Source organism: Solanum tuberosum, unplaced genomic scaffold (assembly GCF_000226075.1).
Source record: "Solanum tuberosum cultivar DM 1-3 516 R44 unplaced genomic scaffold, SolTub_3.0 scf00736, whole genome shotgun sequence".
In the NCBI taxonomy this organism is placed as follows: domain Eukaryota; kingdom Viridiplantae; phylum Streptophyta; class Magnoliopsida; order Solanales; family Solanaceae; genus Solanum; species Solanum tuberosum.
Genome location: NW_006239661.1, coordinates 15,864 through 33,363, shown reverse-complemented (window position 1 = coordinate 33,363; position 17,500 = coordinate 15,864). Strand labels below are relative to the sequence as shown.

The window sequence follows — 17,500 nt, the reverse complement described above, 5'->3', positions numbered from 1 at the left end:
TGTTAGTTGAAGATAAACCTAAATTGAAGGCGATTGGTATGGACAATAACATTTTTCGATATCCTAGAAAAATGAATTTCTAATGAAAATAAAGAATACAGATTTCGTAAGTGGCGTTTCAGTCCTCCTCATCTCCCATAATCTTACCTCCACTAGTTACACTTTCTCCGTCTCAATTTACTTGTTACGTATTTTCTAATTTGATTTTTCTTTTTACTTGTTACTTTTGACAAATTAAGGAAGGACAATTTTCGTCTTCCTATTATATCCTCAATTTATTAACATTGAGTTAATATCTTTGAAAAAATGTAGTGAGTAAATATGTTTAATACTCTATCAATTACTAGGGGTAAAATGGTAAATTCATTATACCAATCATTATTTTATAATAGGTGTTCCAAGTCAAATTTTGACAAGTAAAAAAGGACGGAAGAGAAATAGTATGTTAGTTGAAGATAAACCTAAATATTCTCCGATATCTTAGAAAAAATTTCTAATGAAAATATATAAGAAATACAATTTTATAAGTGACATTTCAGTCCTCCTCATTTCATCTCATCCCATCTCTTCCCTCCGTAACTCTTCCTCCACCACCTCTCCACTAAGTTTTGCTTACTTATCGAATAACAAAAATAAGCAAAAAAATTATTTATTTTCTATAAAAATATTTTTCGTGAAAACATTTTTCTACCTACCAAACACACCTAGCGTTGTTTATGAATTTTGTCTCAAACAAGGTTTAGCATCTTCTCGAACAAGAAAACCCAAAAAAAGGAAACCTAAACTATATATGTTGAATGGGTTCAACTTAATTAACTATAATGGTTTATATAAAAAAGAAAAAATTAGGAAATCATATGGTATTAGTCTATTACACTATTAATTAATTAGTAATATTTTTTGAGTACTTAGAACAATATCCAATAGTAGTACTAATATTTTGTGTGGTTGCATTTTATGATTAATCTTTATATTATATGCAGAGTAGAGAAACATAATTGAGATATGAATATTTTCTATTAGTGGATATGAAATATCAATTTGTTCGTCACCTCAATCATTCCTCACGAAAAGTGGTATAAAAAAATAAAAATAAGAAAAGGAAGAAAAAAATCCTAGCCACAATTTTAGGTAATATTTAGGTTGGGATAGTTGTAAGTGAAGCATGAGAGCAATCAAGAAGAAAAGCCTTTCAGGAGCACTGCTCTGTCAACGATACAAATGTGTTGATTACCAGCCAGCCACTATTGTTTTACTCGAAGTCGATAAATATAACAAAATCTAGCAAGACATTAAGAAAAACTACACACTGGACAAGACTCGATCGGAGTCTATTACTGATGCTGCTTCAGTGAAATATATAGATGTTGTCAAAACTCAACAGTGGAAACATCTAAATAAGTAGAGCATCCCTCCTGAGATCTGCTAACCAACATTCTACTCGGCTTACAGCAAGCCAGCTATCTTCAGAGCATTTTCAAAGTCTTCTTCACTATTCCATGAGGGAATCTGCATAACCAACATGAAACAATTAACTTGAGTCTAATGTTATGTCCCATGGATAAATACCAAATTGAATTAGAAATTGCCTAGATTCTTTTTCCTGTGAATAGCAGCATTCGACCATAATCCTAAATGCTTTGTTCATCTTATCTTTATCTTGAATCACATCTGCATTTCACTCGGAATTGTATTATAAGTTTTTAGTTTTTACTGCACCCCCACTCCCCTCCTCACACACACAATGACGAAATTCTAAAGAGGTAAGTTTGTTCCATCTTAACTGGGGGTAATATACTTTAAACTAATTTCAGGCCACAAATTACCAACCCTGTGTATAGTTAATCATGATACTATATCTCCAGCCTTATTTAGAAGACCATGAACATAAGCAGTCAGATGCTAAGCACCTGTATGCACGTATGACCTAATCCTACAAATTTTTTGGATAGGATCCTAAGCGTCAAAAATAAAGAAAAGCCCAAAATGCAGTAACGTAAACAATAGATACATGCCTCAGCCACTTGATGGTTGAAATGGTTCTCAATCTTTGACATTAGCATGTTGTCTCGGTCACTGCACAGCAAGTTGAATATCGCACCTGCTCAACACAAGAGGGAAGTGTTGCATAAAGTTCATAACATTTATATGTGGCTCATTTTCAGCCATTAATCTATCAAGGAAGCATGCATAAGAAAGTGACAACAAATTACCTTTGCGTCCAAAACGTCCTGCTCTACCAATCCGATGCAGGTATACCTCATGATCTGGCTCTGTTGGACTCTCATGTCTCACAGGGAGGTCATAATTAACCACCAAATTAACCTGCAAACAGATTATAATAGCTTTTAAGATTTTCTAAATGTTAACCACCAAGACAGAAATCAAGAAAGAAAGAGATTAAATATTATTGCTACACAACAAGCTTCACATCCAGAAGAAGAAACAAACTTGTATAGCATATATAAGGTTGGCAACTGGAAAGCCTCAAATCTAAAGTTACCTGTGATTGGTCAAATCCACGAGCAAGAAGATCAGTTGATATAAGAATTTGTGTCAATCCATCTTTGAACTCCTTGATTATTTTGTCTCTGTCTTCTTGCCTAAGAGCACCTTGAATTGTTGTCACTTCATAGCCATAGTCAACCAATGACTTATGCAACATACTTGCACTGTTTCTGGTACGAACGAATATAATTGTTTGCCCCACCTTCTGTCCTAGTTCAAGTATTCTGTCTTTAATCACCATGATTTTTGAAAGTTCATCTGGACACTGCACTTTATACTGCTTCACTGAATCCAGTGAAAGTTCTTCTTTCTTCACAAACATTTGGTTGTAATCTTGCACGAAAAGATCTTGAACAATTTTTGTCACAAATGCTTTGACATTTTCCCCAAACGTTGCAGAAAACAGAAGCACCTGCAAATTAAGATGATGAAAAAGAAAAGTTCAACATCAATTTTTTTCCAAATAATCGTCCAATGGGGGAAGCTTATCAGGAATAATGTATTATAAACAACTTACAGACCCATTTGCAGCCCTCACCACATCCCTTTTTTGCAGAAAATAAACTCAGGTATTAGCCAGCTCTATGAAATGCACCTTAATTTAAGCCTCAGACTATACTCGGTACTCACTAAATGAAAAAAGTGAAGATGCTTGATATTCTACTCACACTCCCTATCCCATATGCGTACATATAGAGGAAACGTGAGGCAGCCCCTATTCCTTTTTACTAGTGAGATAAAGACTAGCAACGATTTTGCTTCTCTTTATTGTTTTGCAGCTGTGAGTGCTATGTGCATTGTCAGTTGTACTTCAAAGCAAATTTAGTTGGTTAGTTTTGGAACACTGAATTTGGTAAATGCTCCATGAAGGACATACCTACTGAATGAGGAAATGTTCTATTCATGTTAGCACTTGCACTTCTATTTTGCGTCCTATACTTTTCTAGGAGTTGTTCTTCCTTACAGAGAGATATACGTTTTATACATCAGTAGAAAATACAAAGAAATTTTACTACTTTCTACATTTATTTTATATAGTATTGGCCTGAGATGAGTTTAAATGGAGTGACAGGACTGTGAGAAAGAAGAGACAAATAACCATCTCTTTCTTCTTCTGTCTAACAGTGATCAAATGGACTATGCTCGAGTATACAACAGAACATAGTATAGAAGAAGCAGAACAGTTGGTAAATTCTTTGTAAGTACCTTAGGAGTTCTTAACAATTTTTTGAAGGTCTCCATCATTAGAGAATGCAACTTTACCAGTTTCAAGAAAAATGGAGTGACATGATCAGTCTTGATTCACCCTCAACTTAAGTTGCGACTGAGGCACAGTTACTACTGTTGTAAAAAATAATTTGATGCACCAAAGGTATGACCGAACAACCATTGAAGCTGGAATGGACAATGGGAGGCCTGGGTTTAAACCCTAGTAGAGGCAAAAAACAATAGGTAGTCTCTTCCTATATCTGTCTAGGCCTTCCGTAAAAAGATTTACTTAGGAGGTAAATTATTATAAGTGCAGGTAAGTTGTCCCGGAACCACCATCATAAGAAAACAAGTATACAATTTGATTTGTAATTCTGACATGCTAAATTTAGGTATGCTGCAAAAGTTTCTCTTTTCACTTTTGTATCAGGAAAAATGTAATGTGCCACTCTAAGGCTCAACCATTTGAGAGACTCAACTTTGCATGTGGCCTATGAAGTTTTTCAGACTCTTATTACAAACTAAGCAATTCGCAGCAGCAAAAACCTCAAAGATAATTCCATCATCAGGTGAACTGAAAATTTAGAAAGCACAAAGGCCAAACTTTAACCAACCTGGCAGTTAACGCTGGCTTTAACGATTGCCTTCATTATTCTTATGGAATCATCCTGAAAACCACTCTGTTCATGCACACAAAAAAACCATTTCAGATACTGAAAATTGATAAAAGGACAAAGCACAAACTCTTAACATTTGGAGCAAAATCCCTAAATATGAGACTGGAAACTAGAAAACTAGCTCATTATGCTCAACACTGCCATTCATCTTAGAAAGCAAAGGTTAAATCCATTTTTTACACCAACAAACACAAAACAAGAAGTGATTTAAATAATTCAAAAATTACATGTATAACAATAAACATCAACAAAAGGGGGAAAAATCCAAAGGAACACTAGCAAGTGCGGATAGAGAACCAATTACCTCTGCCAACATGTGGTCCGCTTCATCAAACACAAGAATTTTCATGCAACTCATGCCCAGTTTCCTTGCCGTCACCCACTTGTTTATAGTCCCAGGTGTGCCAATCACTACTTGTGCCGTAACAGGCGGCCGTTTTGAAATTGGAATATAGTTGGCAGAATCTGCTGGGATACCTAACTCTGATGTTATGCCAGTGAACTTCCCCATCTTCAATAGCACTTCCATATTCTGCAACATTATCAACCATTTAAAACTAAACCTTCTAAAGTATTTTTTGTTTGTTGAATAATGAAGAAACGGAATAATGAAGAAACGTCTTAAATTCTTCTTTGAAATGTAAAAACACTAAAAAGTATCATTCTTTCCTCAACTTCCTAATTGATTCTACAATTCCCCATTAAAAAAACAGCTTAAACCACCACTCCAGATGGCAAACAATCAAATCAAATATGAATACTTCGCATCATGTCTGGCCATCTCAAAAACTATATGCATGAACACATAAAACATAACCCATACAGGCAACATTATATACAAGCAATGTAGGTAAAGTTTCTATAATATAGATATGTCGTGTAGCATATACCTTTCTGGAAATAGATATCTAGTGAAGCATATATAAAACTAAAAAGCATGCATAATCTGACACGCATAATGTTGCGCAAAACTTTCTATTCAGCTAAGCATTAAAGTTGTGAAGTAATTGATCCTGCAAGAAATTAATTCTCCAATGCCAACATTATTGTTGCACCCAAAGATAGGCCTAGGTCAATGATGTTGATCAAAGATCTAGGGAGACTACCTCGGCTAATTTAACCTCTCACCACAGATAGGAAGAGTCACCTAGTGTTTTGAACTTAAGACGTCATGGCTCTCAACCACTTGATTGCAACTTGGCCACACCCCTGGGTGCCAACAAGGAAAAGTTGATTTCTTTCCATCTACCTAAGCCTTAGTAAGTTAAAGGAAATTCTTTACCAGTAACAAGATCCAGGTGCAGGCGAAAACAAAAATGAACAACAAAAAGAAGAAGAAAAAGGGTATTCGCATCTTATATCATACCTGAATAGCCAATTCTCTGGTTGGACAGATACAGAGAGCTTGAGGGGCAGCAAGCTTTGGATCAATCCGACTCAACATCCCAAGCACAAAGCAAGTAGTTTTACCAGAACCATTATGAGCCTGAGCAATAAGATTCTTGTACGGAGGCGTAAGAATCATAGGCAAACTAATTTCCTGAATCTTGCTAGGACGCTCAAACTGCATTTGTACATATAATCCCTTCAATAGCTCAGGAGATAAGTTCAAATCCTCAAATCTCTTTGCTGATTTGTACATAGTATCGCCAGATGTAACCTATATATTTCATTGATAAAACCCTAATTTAGCTAAAAAAATACAACAAAATCAGCTTATTCAACTCCAAAGAGTGAATCAAATCCAAAAATAAAAACAATAAAGAGTGAGGAAAAACGTACCGCTTGTATGCTGGAATCTTCCGGCTCAGAGAGAGTGGAGTTGTCTCTTTTGGACTCATCGACTTGTAGAGATCCGATATTTATCTCGGCAGTAGCGCCTTCTTCATTAGAAGCGGAAGACTGCTCAGCTTGATCGATCTCGTCGGCTTGGTCTGCCGACTGCTCAGCTTGATCGATCTCGTCAGCTTGGTCTGCCCAACTTTTGGATTCCGGTGGGTTTGCTGTCGTAGAAGCGGCGGTGCTACTGGTGGCAGTGGAGGTACTGGAAGTGTCGGCCATTGGAATTGTGGCAGCAAAAGTAAAATGTCAATAGAGGAGATGTAAATATATATATGGCAGCGTTGCTTGAGCCTGACGCTAATTTTAATCCTGGTAAGAATTTATTTTGAAAAATTATTCACCAGAGAGTTTTTTATTCCACAAATTTAGGGACTCTTAATATTGTTATTTTAAAATCCATTTTTATATTTAAATATAAATATAATATTCGTCTCAATAAATATAGTTCTATACAAAAAATGATATATATTGATAATAAGTTAATAATTATAGAAATGATACAATGTCCTCAATATTTTTTTAAACTATCTCTGTAATTTTGAATTATAATTTTTTTGATTATAACTAGGAAATATTATCAATACAACAAGAACCATTTACGGAATTAAACAGTATCCAGTATCACCACCTCCTTCTAGGAAGGTTGCAACTTGTAACCAGTGGCGGAGCTACAGTGCCTTGAGGGTGTCCAATTGAACACCTTTCACCGGAAAATAATACCGTATATATAAGTAAAATACTATTTGCAATGATTAATTCTAATACATCCCCCCCCCCCAAACACATCAAGATGTTGTGCCCCAGCGGTGTGAGGCTCTCCTGCTCACACTGCAACTATGTCATGGTTAGCAATCAAATCTGGATTCTCCGACAAAGCATCTAAGATCGGATAATTGTGTAGATGAGAGAGTGGGACGGGCCTTGCTCTTAAGGGTCGAAAAAAGACCTGACTGCTTTTTTTCTGGGAAAGACCAGCTCTACCAGTGTGAGTTTGAATTTCCACAACTGCGTTTTATAATCATTGAAACACTCCTATTTTATTATTACTCTAAGTTATTAACTTGTTTCTTTAATTGTCTAAGATAATTAAATTACACTCTTAATTAGAAATATAGATTTAGTAGCTTATTAAATTTCCAATGAATTTGACTTTTCATTAAATTTTGAAATAAAACTTAAATGTAATTATTTAATTTAAAGTTAATAAACAAATTCTAAATCACTATAAAGCTGCTAAAAGTGAACAAAAGAACACCTAGTTTGATTCTGCTTCCATTATTCATGCCTCATTATTGTTGTTATTACCATAGACTAGTGAAAGCTTGAAACGTAAAAATGACACCATTCATAAATTTTTAGCTTCGCCGCTGCTTGTAACTCTATCCTTTCTTATATTTTGGATAATGGTATCTTTGTGAATATCACTGTTGAAACATGATGGCTAAAGATAAAAGGGAAAAGGGTCTGATATACCCCTCAACTTTGCTATTTGAAGCTGATATGCCCCTCGTTATGAAAGTGGCTCATATATACCCTTACCGTTATACAAACGGCTCACATATACCCTTACCGTTACAAAATGAGCTCACATATACCCTTCATTTAACGGAAGTGAAAAAATTAATTTTAAACTTATATTTTTGACTTATAATTTTTTTTAAAAATCATTTAGGGGTATATAAGATTCTTCGAGCAAAGTTCAAGGTATCTTTCAATATTTTTCATACATAAATTATTTTTTGACTTCTTTGATTTTCATTATTTTAGTTTCTGATTCTTATTTTTTTTTTTCATTCCTTAGTGTAAAGAAAAAAATCTAAAACTATTTTTTTGTGGCTATATTATAATTTAAAATAAATTTTTTTTGTCTATATTGTAATTTAATTTTTGTATTTGAAGAAAAAAAATTGATCATCTATAATAAGTTTTACAAGAATATTAGTAAAACATAAATAAATTTGACCATCAAAATAATAAATCTAAATTAGTCATTGAAACAAAAAAAAAAAGTCAAAAAAAATAATGTTTGAGGAAGATTAAATATACCCGTATGGGATTATTTTTTTTTTTTTTAAATAATAAAAAATGAAACCAAAATTATTATTTTTTCATTTCCGTTAGAGGGAAAGGATATATGTGAGCCATTTGTATATAAGTAGGGGTATATATGAGCCACTTTCATAACGAGAGATATATCAGCTCTAAATGACAAAGTTGAGGGGTATATCAGACCCTTTTCCCAAGATAAAATAGTACCCCTCTTGCTTCTCAATCTCTTCTTTCAAATTATTGCATTAATATGTAGAATAAGTTGTGATTTCTTGCTTTATGATATATTAGCATTTGGCAGTGGTGTATCTTCATTTACTCACAATTTTTTTTAAAAAACTACTGTTAAAACTTTCAATAGTGTTATTATTTTATTTTATTATGAGAAGCATGAGTATTTTATCCAATGATATCATTATAATCTTTACTAATTCTCATCCTCTTTTTGTGCATGTGATCCCATATTAGTCCTCAATGGACTCTTCATCTCTTTGGTATTTGAGTTGGCCATGGAATCCCAACAAACTTCTTGTATTCGAGTCAGCCTCATCACTCATTCAAAAGAAAAGGAAAGCTAATATACAGGGATGGAAGAAAGTAAACAATCGAGCAGATATATAGGCTGTATATGTTAGTATACATCTGATATACAGAAAAATCAATCGATATACACTGCTATACAATATCTATATACAGTTGATACAGGGACGAAAATGGATTGTAGCAACAACTTGGGTTAAATTCCAGTGCAGGCGAGCAGTAACTAAATTTGGGCCTGAGAAATGATATTTGGGCGAGGCCCAATAGCTTGTTTTTCCTTTAATTAAATTTTGTCATGTATTTTGTTTGTTTTAATTGATTTTAACTTTGGTTTAACTTAATTAAATCTCTTAAAACAAACCATTTGGTTAAGATGATTTATTTGAGTGATTTTATTTAATTATCTTTCTTTACTTAGTAATTTTGACAAAGTTTGCTTTCCTTCTAAAATTATTTAATTTCAAATGTTCCTAAGTTAATTTTCTTTCAAGTTATTTTAAATGTCTTTATTTACTTCTTAAGTGTTTTTGCTCAAAAGTTAGTCAAGTAAGTCTTTTTTCAAGTTATCGGATAACGTTAGTGGACACTTCAAATGCCTTAAAAACCTTTAAATTTTTTAGATTTAATTTTGTTAAAGTTTATAAGATTAAAGTTTTCTTAATTTCTTTTAAAAAATCAAGTGGTGACTCTTTTTAAAAATTGATTTTCTTTTAAAAGTTGAATTGATTTTTAAAATCGATTATTTCTTAACATATAACATCTGCATATTTAAATATAAACTAAGAACATAATTTGCAAGATATGGATAAAATAAGTAGATATCTACTTTATCAAAGGCCAAAATATTTGAAATTGCATATGTGAACATGCTTAATAAATATTGAAAACAAATTCATAGCAGTAAAAACTCAAAAAAAATATACCCTGCGTATGAAATCATTCAAGAAAATCAGAGCCCATACAATTGATCAACGAAATTTTAATCATATATATTGATCTATTGTCTATGTCAATTATTTGAATCAACATTAATCTTTCGTAATAATTATATTCACCAACATTAAGAAAATTATAATTAAGATTTTAATTGCAAATGAAATTCAGAATTTACCATAAGAAGAACTAAATCAATGTTAACAGTAAAGATGCGAGGCTTTTTAATTTTATATTGCTCTATGACGAGAGAGAAAAAAATATTGCTATATGACTAACTATCAACCTATTTAAGCTCAATATTTCTTTATTTTCTCTTAATTTATTTAATTGACAATTAAATAATTGTTTTTATGAATAAAAGTAAGGTTCTTGACACTTAATTAAATATCATAAATAAAACCTTAAGACCAATCTTACACTCCTATCAAACAATTTGTTCATATTTTATAAGTTTTAAAATTAAAGAAATATATTAGCAAATACTTATTCGAAAATGACTGAGTAATGATTTTTTTACTCCCTCGGTCAATAATAGTTGTCTACTATACGAAAAATAGTTGTCCAACAATACTTATTCAATTTAATAAATCAAGACATAATTTACTTTTTGTATCTATTTTACCCTTGCTATTAAATACTATTTATCATTTAACTCATTTTTTAAAGCGTTAAATTTAATAAAGTTAAAAAATAAAATAATAATATTATCTTTATTATTAATTATTTTTAAAAGGTACCAAGTTAATACCGGACAAAGTCGGAGAGACACAGAGAGGAGTATTAGGAAAATGTTGATAATTAGTGTGATTTTTTCAGGAAATTCAATTGAAATAACATTTCAGAAAAAAAAAAAGTTCTTCTTTTCTTTTTTCGAAAATTGGCTCTGGGCTGTACTAATTTGATGAATTTGTGAACTTCAATACTGTTTTAGCTAAAATTTATTTGTATTTTATTGTGTTCATGCTGCCTGCCAATTGCATGAAGTTGTTGATGATGGTGATGGCGGCTACCGCCGCTATTGCTATTGTTGCTGTGGAAGAAGACGGCAGAATTGGGGCAAGTTTTCCGGCGGGAGTGCTGCGTTTAGAAAGAGTGTTTCCGGTGAATCACAGTGTTGAGTTAGAGGAACTCATAGCTAGAGACCGAGCTAGGCATGCTCGAATGTTGCAGAATTTCGCTGGTGGAATCGGCAATTTTCCAGTTATCGGTTCCTCCGATCCCTTCCTAGTCGGGTATGTTAGTTACTATGACGGGTTAGAAAGATTAACTATTCTCTCCGTTCACTTTTATTTGTCAAATTTAACTAATTTTCAAAGCTAAATTGATACGAAAAATATATAAGCTGCAATTCTTCACGTATTAATATGATGAAAAAAATGCATTTTAATTTTTGGTCAAAGTAGATACTGTTTGACTGTTACGAAGCTAAATGTGATAAGTAAACGTGAATACAGAGATGAGCTCCTTTTTTAAATCTTCATTGTCAATTATTTGGATAGTAATTTCCACGAATTTCAGGAATGTTTGATTCTTTTTGATGTTATGGCCTGTGATACTCTGGAGAGAGTTTTTATTTATTTGATGCACACGAGAATCGGTTGAAATGGAAAGAAAATTTGTACTTATTCGTATCTGGTTTGAGAAAAAATTGATCAAAAAAAGTCTATGGTGCTTGGGATTATTATATTGACATTCTACCATTTGTGCACACATCCATTTTGCATTTGTTGTTCTATAAGGTCTTCTTTTGAAATGGCTTGGAGCGAGAGATTCCTGGTGTTGAAACGTACAAAATTGTACTTCATTTATGATGATGTGCTTGTTATTTTGTTATTGGTGGTTCGGTCGTTCCTGATATTGAAAGGTATAGAAAAGCATTCATGATGATGTGCTATCTGTTTCATTGTTGGTAGTACTTCCATGTCATTTCTACATGTGGATTTTGGTTTTAGATTCTGGTCTCTTTGCTTTAATTTTTATTGTTTATTAGTTCTGGTGTAGAACTTTTAGTTAAAATTGATGTGCTTTGTTTTATGGGAATTTCTAATATATGATCAAATATGGCATTTCTTTGTGTTGTTATTGGAGTTGATGATTTAGTGATTGCTGTTAAGCACTTTGTATATACTGTAAATGTGCAACTCTTTCTCCCAACCAATGTTATTGACCATCATCTTTTTTGGTTTTCTATTTTTGCTGTAATTTTAGCTTTTATTATACTAAAGTCAAACTGGGATCTCCACCAAGAGAATACAATGTGCAGATTGATACGGGAAGTGATATCTTGTGGGTTACATGTGGTTCCTGCAACAATTGTCCTCAAACAAGTGGACTTGGGGTAGACCTTATTTCCTTCACACTGTCGTTACTTCACTTTCTTTATAAATTATGATAAAGCAAAAAAATTCTTTTAGAATTTCGTAACACTATATGTTATTGCAGGTTGAGCTCAACTTCTATGACACTGCGAGCTCATCAACTGCATCTCTTATCTCTTGTTCAGACCGAAGGTGTGCTTCGGATGAGTGCTCTAGAGAAACAAATCAGTGTGCTTACACCTTCCATTATGGAGATAACAGTGGCACAACCGGTTATTATGTGTCGGATTTGATATATTTTGACACGGTCCTGGGAACCTCACTGACTGCCAACTCTTCATCACCAATTGTTTTTGGGTGAGTGTGATTACTTGGATGGCTATATTGATATACTCTTATGTGTATGTGGAACTGATATCGATCATTAAAGCCTATTAAAAAGAGATGTCAACCAAAAGAACCTCCTAATTACTTGATTAATGTGGCTAACCTTTCTTAAAGAAAAGACCCACTATATGAGGCTAGTCAGTGAAATCAAAATATGGATAAGTTAAAAACTAATACTATTGGGGTCTAATAGGATTAGATCATCATTTTGTTCCATGTAAAATTGAATTTTGGCATACTTCTTCAACAAGGAACTCGGTTTTTGCATGAATCTGTTTTTTTTAAATCTATGTGATACAAAATGACTTTATCATGAGCATTTGCTTAATGTTTAAAATAAGCTTCATGTAAGGTATAAATCAGGTCTTGGAACGCTGATTACAAATATGTCCTCCATTCACCCTCCTTCCTTGTTTATGTGGCGAAGTTTCTTTTTAATCCTTTCCAAAAATAATGGCAACTTCCTAAATTTTGGAACCATTTAACTTAAACTTTGCATTTTACCCTTAATGAGTAATGACAAACATTTATACAAATGTGGCCTGCTTAAGATCACAAGTTCCATAAGTCTTTCTTTAATTCTTGGGAGTTGAATCCCGGAAGGAGGTATAAGGAAAAGGATTGACAGAGAAATTTCAATATGCTAGGTATTTTGTTATCTTCAATTTCACCTTAGCTTTTGTTTTGATTACATAAATCATTGTATCTATTTTCCGTTGATTTTGGTCAAGGTATCCAAAATCATTTGACCAGATCTGATACGGATTCCACACTCACCCATGTCGTGTCGACAGGGGAGCGGCACCGAAAATGAAGAGTCCGAGCAACTTAAATTTAGTAGTCTTGCTAACATAGGACTAACAAGATCTGTATTATAGAGAAGTAAAAGTTTATCAATATAATTGAACTTTTACTAATCAAGGTTTTGTTTTAGTAGCAAACCATACTTCACCTAGAAGCTATCTGAATCATTTGTAATTAGGCAACATGATTCTCTCTACTTGATGGGTAATGCAATGCTTCAATGGTGATCACATGTGCATAAATACTAAATTCATTTCTTTTTGTAGGGAAACTGAGTAAATAGAGTTGAGTTGTCTCATGCATGGTCTAACATTTCTGCTTGAAGATGTCATTTGACACAATGTTTTAGACGTTTTTGTATGTATTTGATTGTTCTCTCATAAGTCTATGTCTATAGGCCCCATTGCTAAATGTTCTCTTTGTTTTATGGTGGTAAGTTTTAGCCAGTGCATGCATTTTCTTCTTAAACTTTGATTTGAAATCAAAACAGGTGCAGTACCTCTCAGTCTGGGGGTCTGACCAAGATGGATAGAGCAATTGATGGAATTTTTGGGCTTGGTCAACAAGGTCTTTCAGTAATATCTCAACTCTCTTCAAATGGAATATCTCCAAAAGTGTTTTCACATTGTTTGAAAGGAGATGGCAATGGTGGAGGTATACTAGTTCTTGGTGAGATTTTGAATCCGAGCATCGTTTATAGTCCCCTTGTTCCGTCAAAGTACGTATTATTGTTTTAATTTCTATATGATAACTAAACTGTTTTGTTCTAGATTAGAATGTTAAGAAATTAAAAGTGTGCGCGAAAGCTGGTCTGGACTCCACGGTTATCAAAAAGATTAAAATTAAAATTAAAAGTTATGTATGAAGCATGCCTTAGGTTATATGATAATCATTGTGATAGCTTGTGATACTGGTAGAGCATGAAAATATGTAAAAAATGATCCTATGTGCTATTTGGTTCCGGTCGTTATACCTTCTCCATCTTGTATATCTGTTAAAGTAGATGATAAGTCCTTCTTGCTTAGAATTGTTTGTAAGTAATTTGTGCATCAAGTTGATATCCTGCAGCAGATGCAAATATTTAGCGCCCTACTGTCCCTCCCTCAGCACCAGGGGTGAAGCTAGTAAGAAGGAGGGGAACCCCCTTCATGAAAAGAATTATACTGTGCAAATAAAAAAAAATTGTTGCATCCCCTTGACTTTAGGAAAAATTATAGTTCAGTGGTAAAGGGGGTCCAAAGTTGGTGTTCTGAATCCCCCTATATAAGTTCTAGGCTCTGCCACTCAACATTCCCACCTTCTCAGAAAAAGAAAGAGAGAAGAAGTGATTAAGCAGCATTACCTTCTCGATATCAATCCACCGTCCAAGAGCTTGGTAGAGATTAAGCAACATTAGGCTCTTGATATAAGACAACAGTCCAAGGGCTTGGTATTCTATTTGGTGTTTCAAGATGTGTTATGTTTCTCAAAGTAGTCTACATGTAAATATGGTGGCAACATCAATACGTGAAAATCTTTCAATATATCCATCAATTTAGTTTTGAATGCCAGATGGATTGCTCTTCACATATAGGTAACTATATGTAACTTACCCAAACATATAGGTTACTTTCATGTACTCAACACTTATTCCACTTTTGATAGTTTTTGATGTTCTCCGACATGCTTGTGCTTCCAATCAGTTATTTGCACTGTTAATAGTGTGTACTCAGAAAGAGGATCGTTGAGGTGTCATCTATTTGTTTCTTTTCTCCAATCGTGCAGGGTTCACTACACTGTATATCTGCAGAGCATTGCTGTTAATGGGCAAATTTTACCTGTTGATCCAGGAGTTTTTGTGTCCTCTAATGATCGAGGAACTATTGTTGATTCTGGTACTACTTTAGTTTATCTTGCGTCAGAAGCTTATGAACCCTTTATCAGTGCTGTAAGTGTTTTTTTTCCCGATTTGCTCCAACATTCTTAAATTAATTTCCACAATTATATTTCTTTGTTGAGTGAACCTGTTATATTTGCCCATTAACTTATAAGTTATACCTATGGACCATAGGCTACGATTATAATCCAGAATTAGTCTTGATCTAAAGATGAATGCTTAAGGTCAGTGGTATATATCTGTCCCCTATATAATCACCATCTTTTCCGGTGGGGATTCTAGTCAGTATTAATCAAATATAATCAACGGACTCCGTATAATCAAAGGCTATCCAATTCAGGTTTTAGACTTGAATTCTCCTTCTTCCTGGTAAACTTAAATTACCTTGGCAATTTAATTGGTGATCAAGTAATCAAAATCATCAAAAGTACAATTACGTAAACAATTCTTGCCAGAAGAAGTCAATTTAAATAATAATCAAGAAAATATAATGATTAAACCTCCAAAAAAGAATCTATCTAAATCCTAATAGAAGGTATTTAGTTCATAAAGACATTTGGTTTCCCTTGTCATCAAAAAAAAAAAAGACATGCTAGAGCAGCACAAAATATTCAAAAAACATTATGATTAAGTTACAATGGATATAGAAAATCTCTATATAGGATCCTTGATCTTTGGTGAAGTTTGAATCCTTCTTGCTTCTTGGAGTTACTTTGAGAAACAGCAAAGTCGAATCACTAAAATGTGCAGATCAGATGGGCATCACTAATTAACAAGTTCTCTCTACTTTTGTTTTAACTTATTCATCTGCAGATAACTGCAATTGTCTCACCTTCAGCCAAGCCAATCATATCAGGGAAAAGGCCGTGCTATCTAGTTTCTTCAAGGTTGTTTTTTTGTTTTCAATGAATGTTTAATCGTAGTTATAAGAACTTAAATGGTCTATACACACCTCTTTGGTGACTTGAGCATGTCCCCCTATTCCTCAAACAGCATCGAGGATATTTTTCCTCCAGTGTCTCTAAACTTTGCTGGTGATGCATCCATGGATTTAAGACCAGCAGACTACCTTGCTCATATGGGCTTTTTGGTGAGTGTTAGAACCTGCATATTTTGTATTTAAACATCTTCTACTAAAAGGTCATATAGCCAAGTTACTTTTATCTTCTAATTTTTATGAACTTCAAAGATAAGTGACTCTATTTTATGTGTTTAACAGGAAGGTGCTGCTATGTGGTGTGTTATATTTGAAGTAAATGATCTAGGATTAACAATCTTAGGAGGTTGGTTTCTGGATAAATGGTTACTTCGTGCTTCATCTACATATTAATTTCATTAGTTGGTGCATAACATTGTGGGTGATAATCTTTATGCATGTGTGCTTGAGTATTGTGGGTGCTTAACAAATTTTCGTTGAAGTTTGGGAGTTTCAGTCCCTTGCATGTTGATGTTCATTTGAAAGAGTCAAAGAATTCTCCTCTATGCTGTCAACTACTTTCTCAAGTCATGGATGAAAAATATGCTTCCTTCTTAGCCCAGATGCATTTCCTGCTATTACTAGACTTTCTTGGTTCTTTGCTCTTATAAAATCCTTCGAAGCTTTAGGCTATCATAGTGAGGTTTCAGTGAGGTTAAACAATTGTAAATAAGCCGAAAGGTAGCATGTATAGACATCTATCACAGGCAGTTGTTCTCTGATGTTCAAAGAGAGCAGAAAGTGGAATTCATGGAAAGCTGATTAGTGGAAAGAAAGATTATATTGTGAATGTGGTTGCACTTCCATTTCTAAAGGTTCTGTCTGTATTATAGAAAACACCTTGTGCTATGATCTTTCTGTTTCTGTGATAATGTTGGTTCAGAAGTACTTGTATAGGCTAGGGAGATTGTCGTCCGCTAGAGCAGTTGTAGAAACAGATGCAGAGTTCTTGGTGTAACGTAGTTCATGGACATAATGTAGCAGCCTTTTGTATATCTTGGCTCTGTGTTTGTCTTTCTTATAGCTGTAAATAGTGAAACTGAATTATTTGTTTGGGCTTGTATCTTGTTCATTCCTTTCATGTAGCAAGTAACAGTGAACTCAAATTGAAGGGATGAGGTCTAAAGTGTTTGTATAGTTTCCAATAGTCCACTGTTGAAAACTCAAATCAAAAGTGGCAATTTTGACAATCGGCATGTGGCCATAGACCAAAGCTAAAACTAGTATTTGTTGTGAGAAGTGATGAATATAATGCAATATGGATCAACTTTATGTGTGCTTGACTATCTTCTCCTAATACCCTATGAGATGCTCCATTCTTTGAAACAACTATGTAATACTATATCCCTCACGCGAGAAGAGGAGGTTGGTGGGGGAG

At 33.6% G+C, this 17,500-nt stretch overlaps 2 protein-coding genes across 3 annotated transcripts in view; one reads left to right on the top strand and one right to left on the bottom strand.

The window, feature by feature from the left end:
• Window positions 1-1,116: 1,116 nt before the first annotated feature.
• LOC102600806 (DEAD-box ATP-dependent RNA helicase 38) lies at window positions 1,117-6,494 on the bottom strand. Its single transcript, XM_006367188.2, has 8 exons — window positions 6,177-6,494; window positions 5,761-6,054; window positions 4,699-4,926; window positions 4,332-4,397; window positions 2,504-2,920; window positions 2,214-2,325; window positions 2,016-2,101; window positions 1,117-1,509 (listed from the first exon to the last, which is right to left on the bottom strand). Exons 1-8 carry the CDS (start codon window positions 6,453-6,455, stop codon window positions 1,447-1,449), a joined length of 1,545 nt encoding a protein of 514 aa, XP_006367250.1. The 5' UTR covers window positions 6,456-6,494; the 3' UTR covers window positions 1,117-1,446.
• A 4,047-nt stretch (window positions 6,495-10,541) lies between these two features.
• Window positions 10,542-17,500, top strand: part of LOC102600247 (aspartic proteinase-like protein 2) — an 8,580-nt gene continuing 1,621 nt past the window's right edge. Inside the window, exons 1-8 of one of the 2 annotated variants that reach the window (XM_006367187.2) lie at window positions 10,542-10,993; window positions 11,970-12,099; window positions 12,204-12,436; window positions 13,761-13,939; window positions 15,100-15,197; window positions 15,960-16,033; window positions 16,140-16,236; window positions 16,366-16,429. In XM_006367187.2, the coding sequence (XP_006367249.1) occupies window positions 10,722-10,993; window positions 11,970-12,099; window positions 12,204-12,436; window positions 13,761-13,939; window positions 15,100-15,197; window positions 15,960-16,033; window positions 16,140-16,236; window positions 16,366-16,429 (1,147 nt within the window). In that variant the 5' untranslated portion in view covers window positions 10,542-10,721. Of the gene's footprint in view, window positions 10,994-11,969; window positions 12,100-12,203; window positions 12,437-13,760; window positions 13,989-15,034; window positions 15,198-15,959; window positions 16,034-16,139; window positions 16,237-16,365; window positions 16,430-17,500 lie in introns of both variants that reach the window. The other variant, XM_006367186.2, reaches the window with a different exon arrangement.

Coding starts and splice junctions, on each gene's coding strand:
- LOC102600806 (XM_006367188.2), bottom strand. CDS start 6,455: ATGGCCGACACTTCCAGTACCTCCACTGCCACCAGTAGCACCGCCGCT. Junction 4,398..4,698: donor CGGACCACATGTTGGCAGAG/GTAATTGGTTCT, acceptor GTGCATGAACAG/AGTGGTTTTCAGGATGATTC. Junction 2,921..4,331: donor AAGCCAGCGTTAACTGCCAG/GTTGGTTAAAGT, acceptor CTTAATTTGCAG/GTGCTTCTGTTTTCTGCAAC.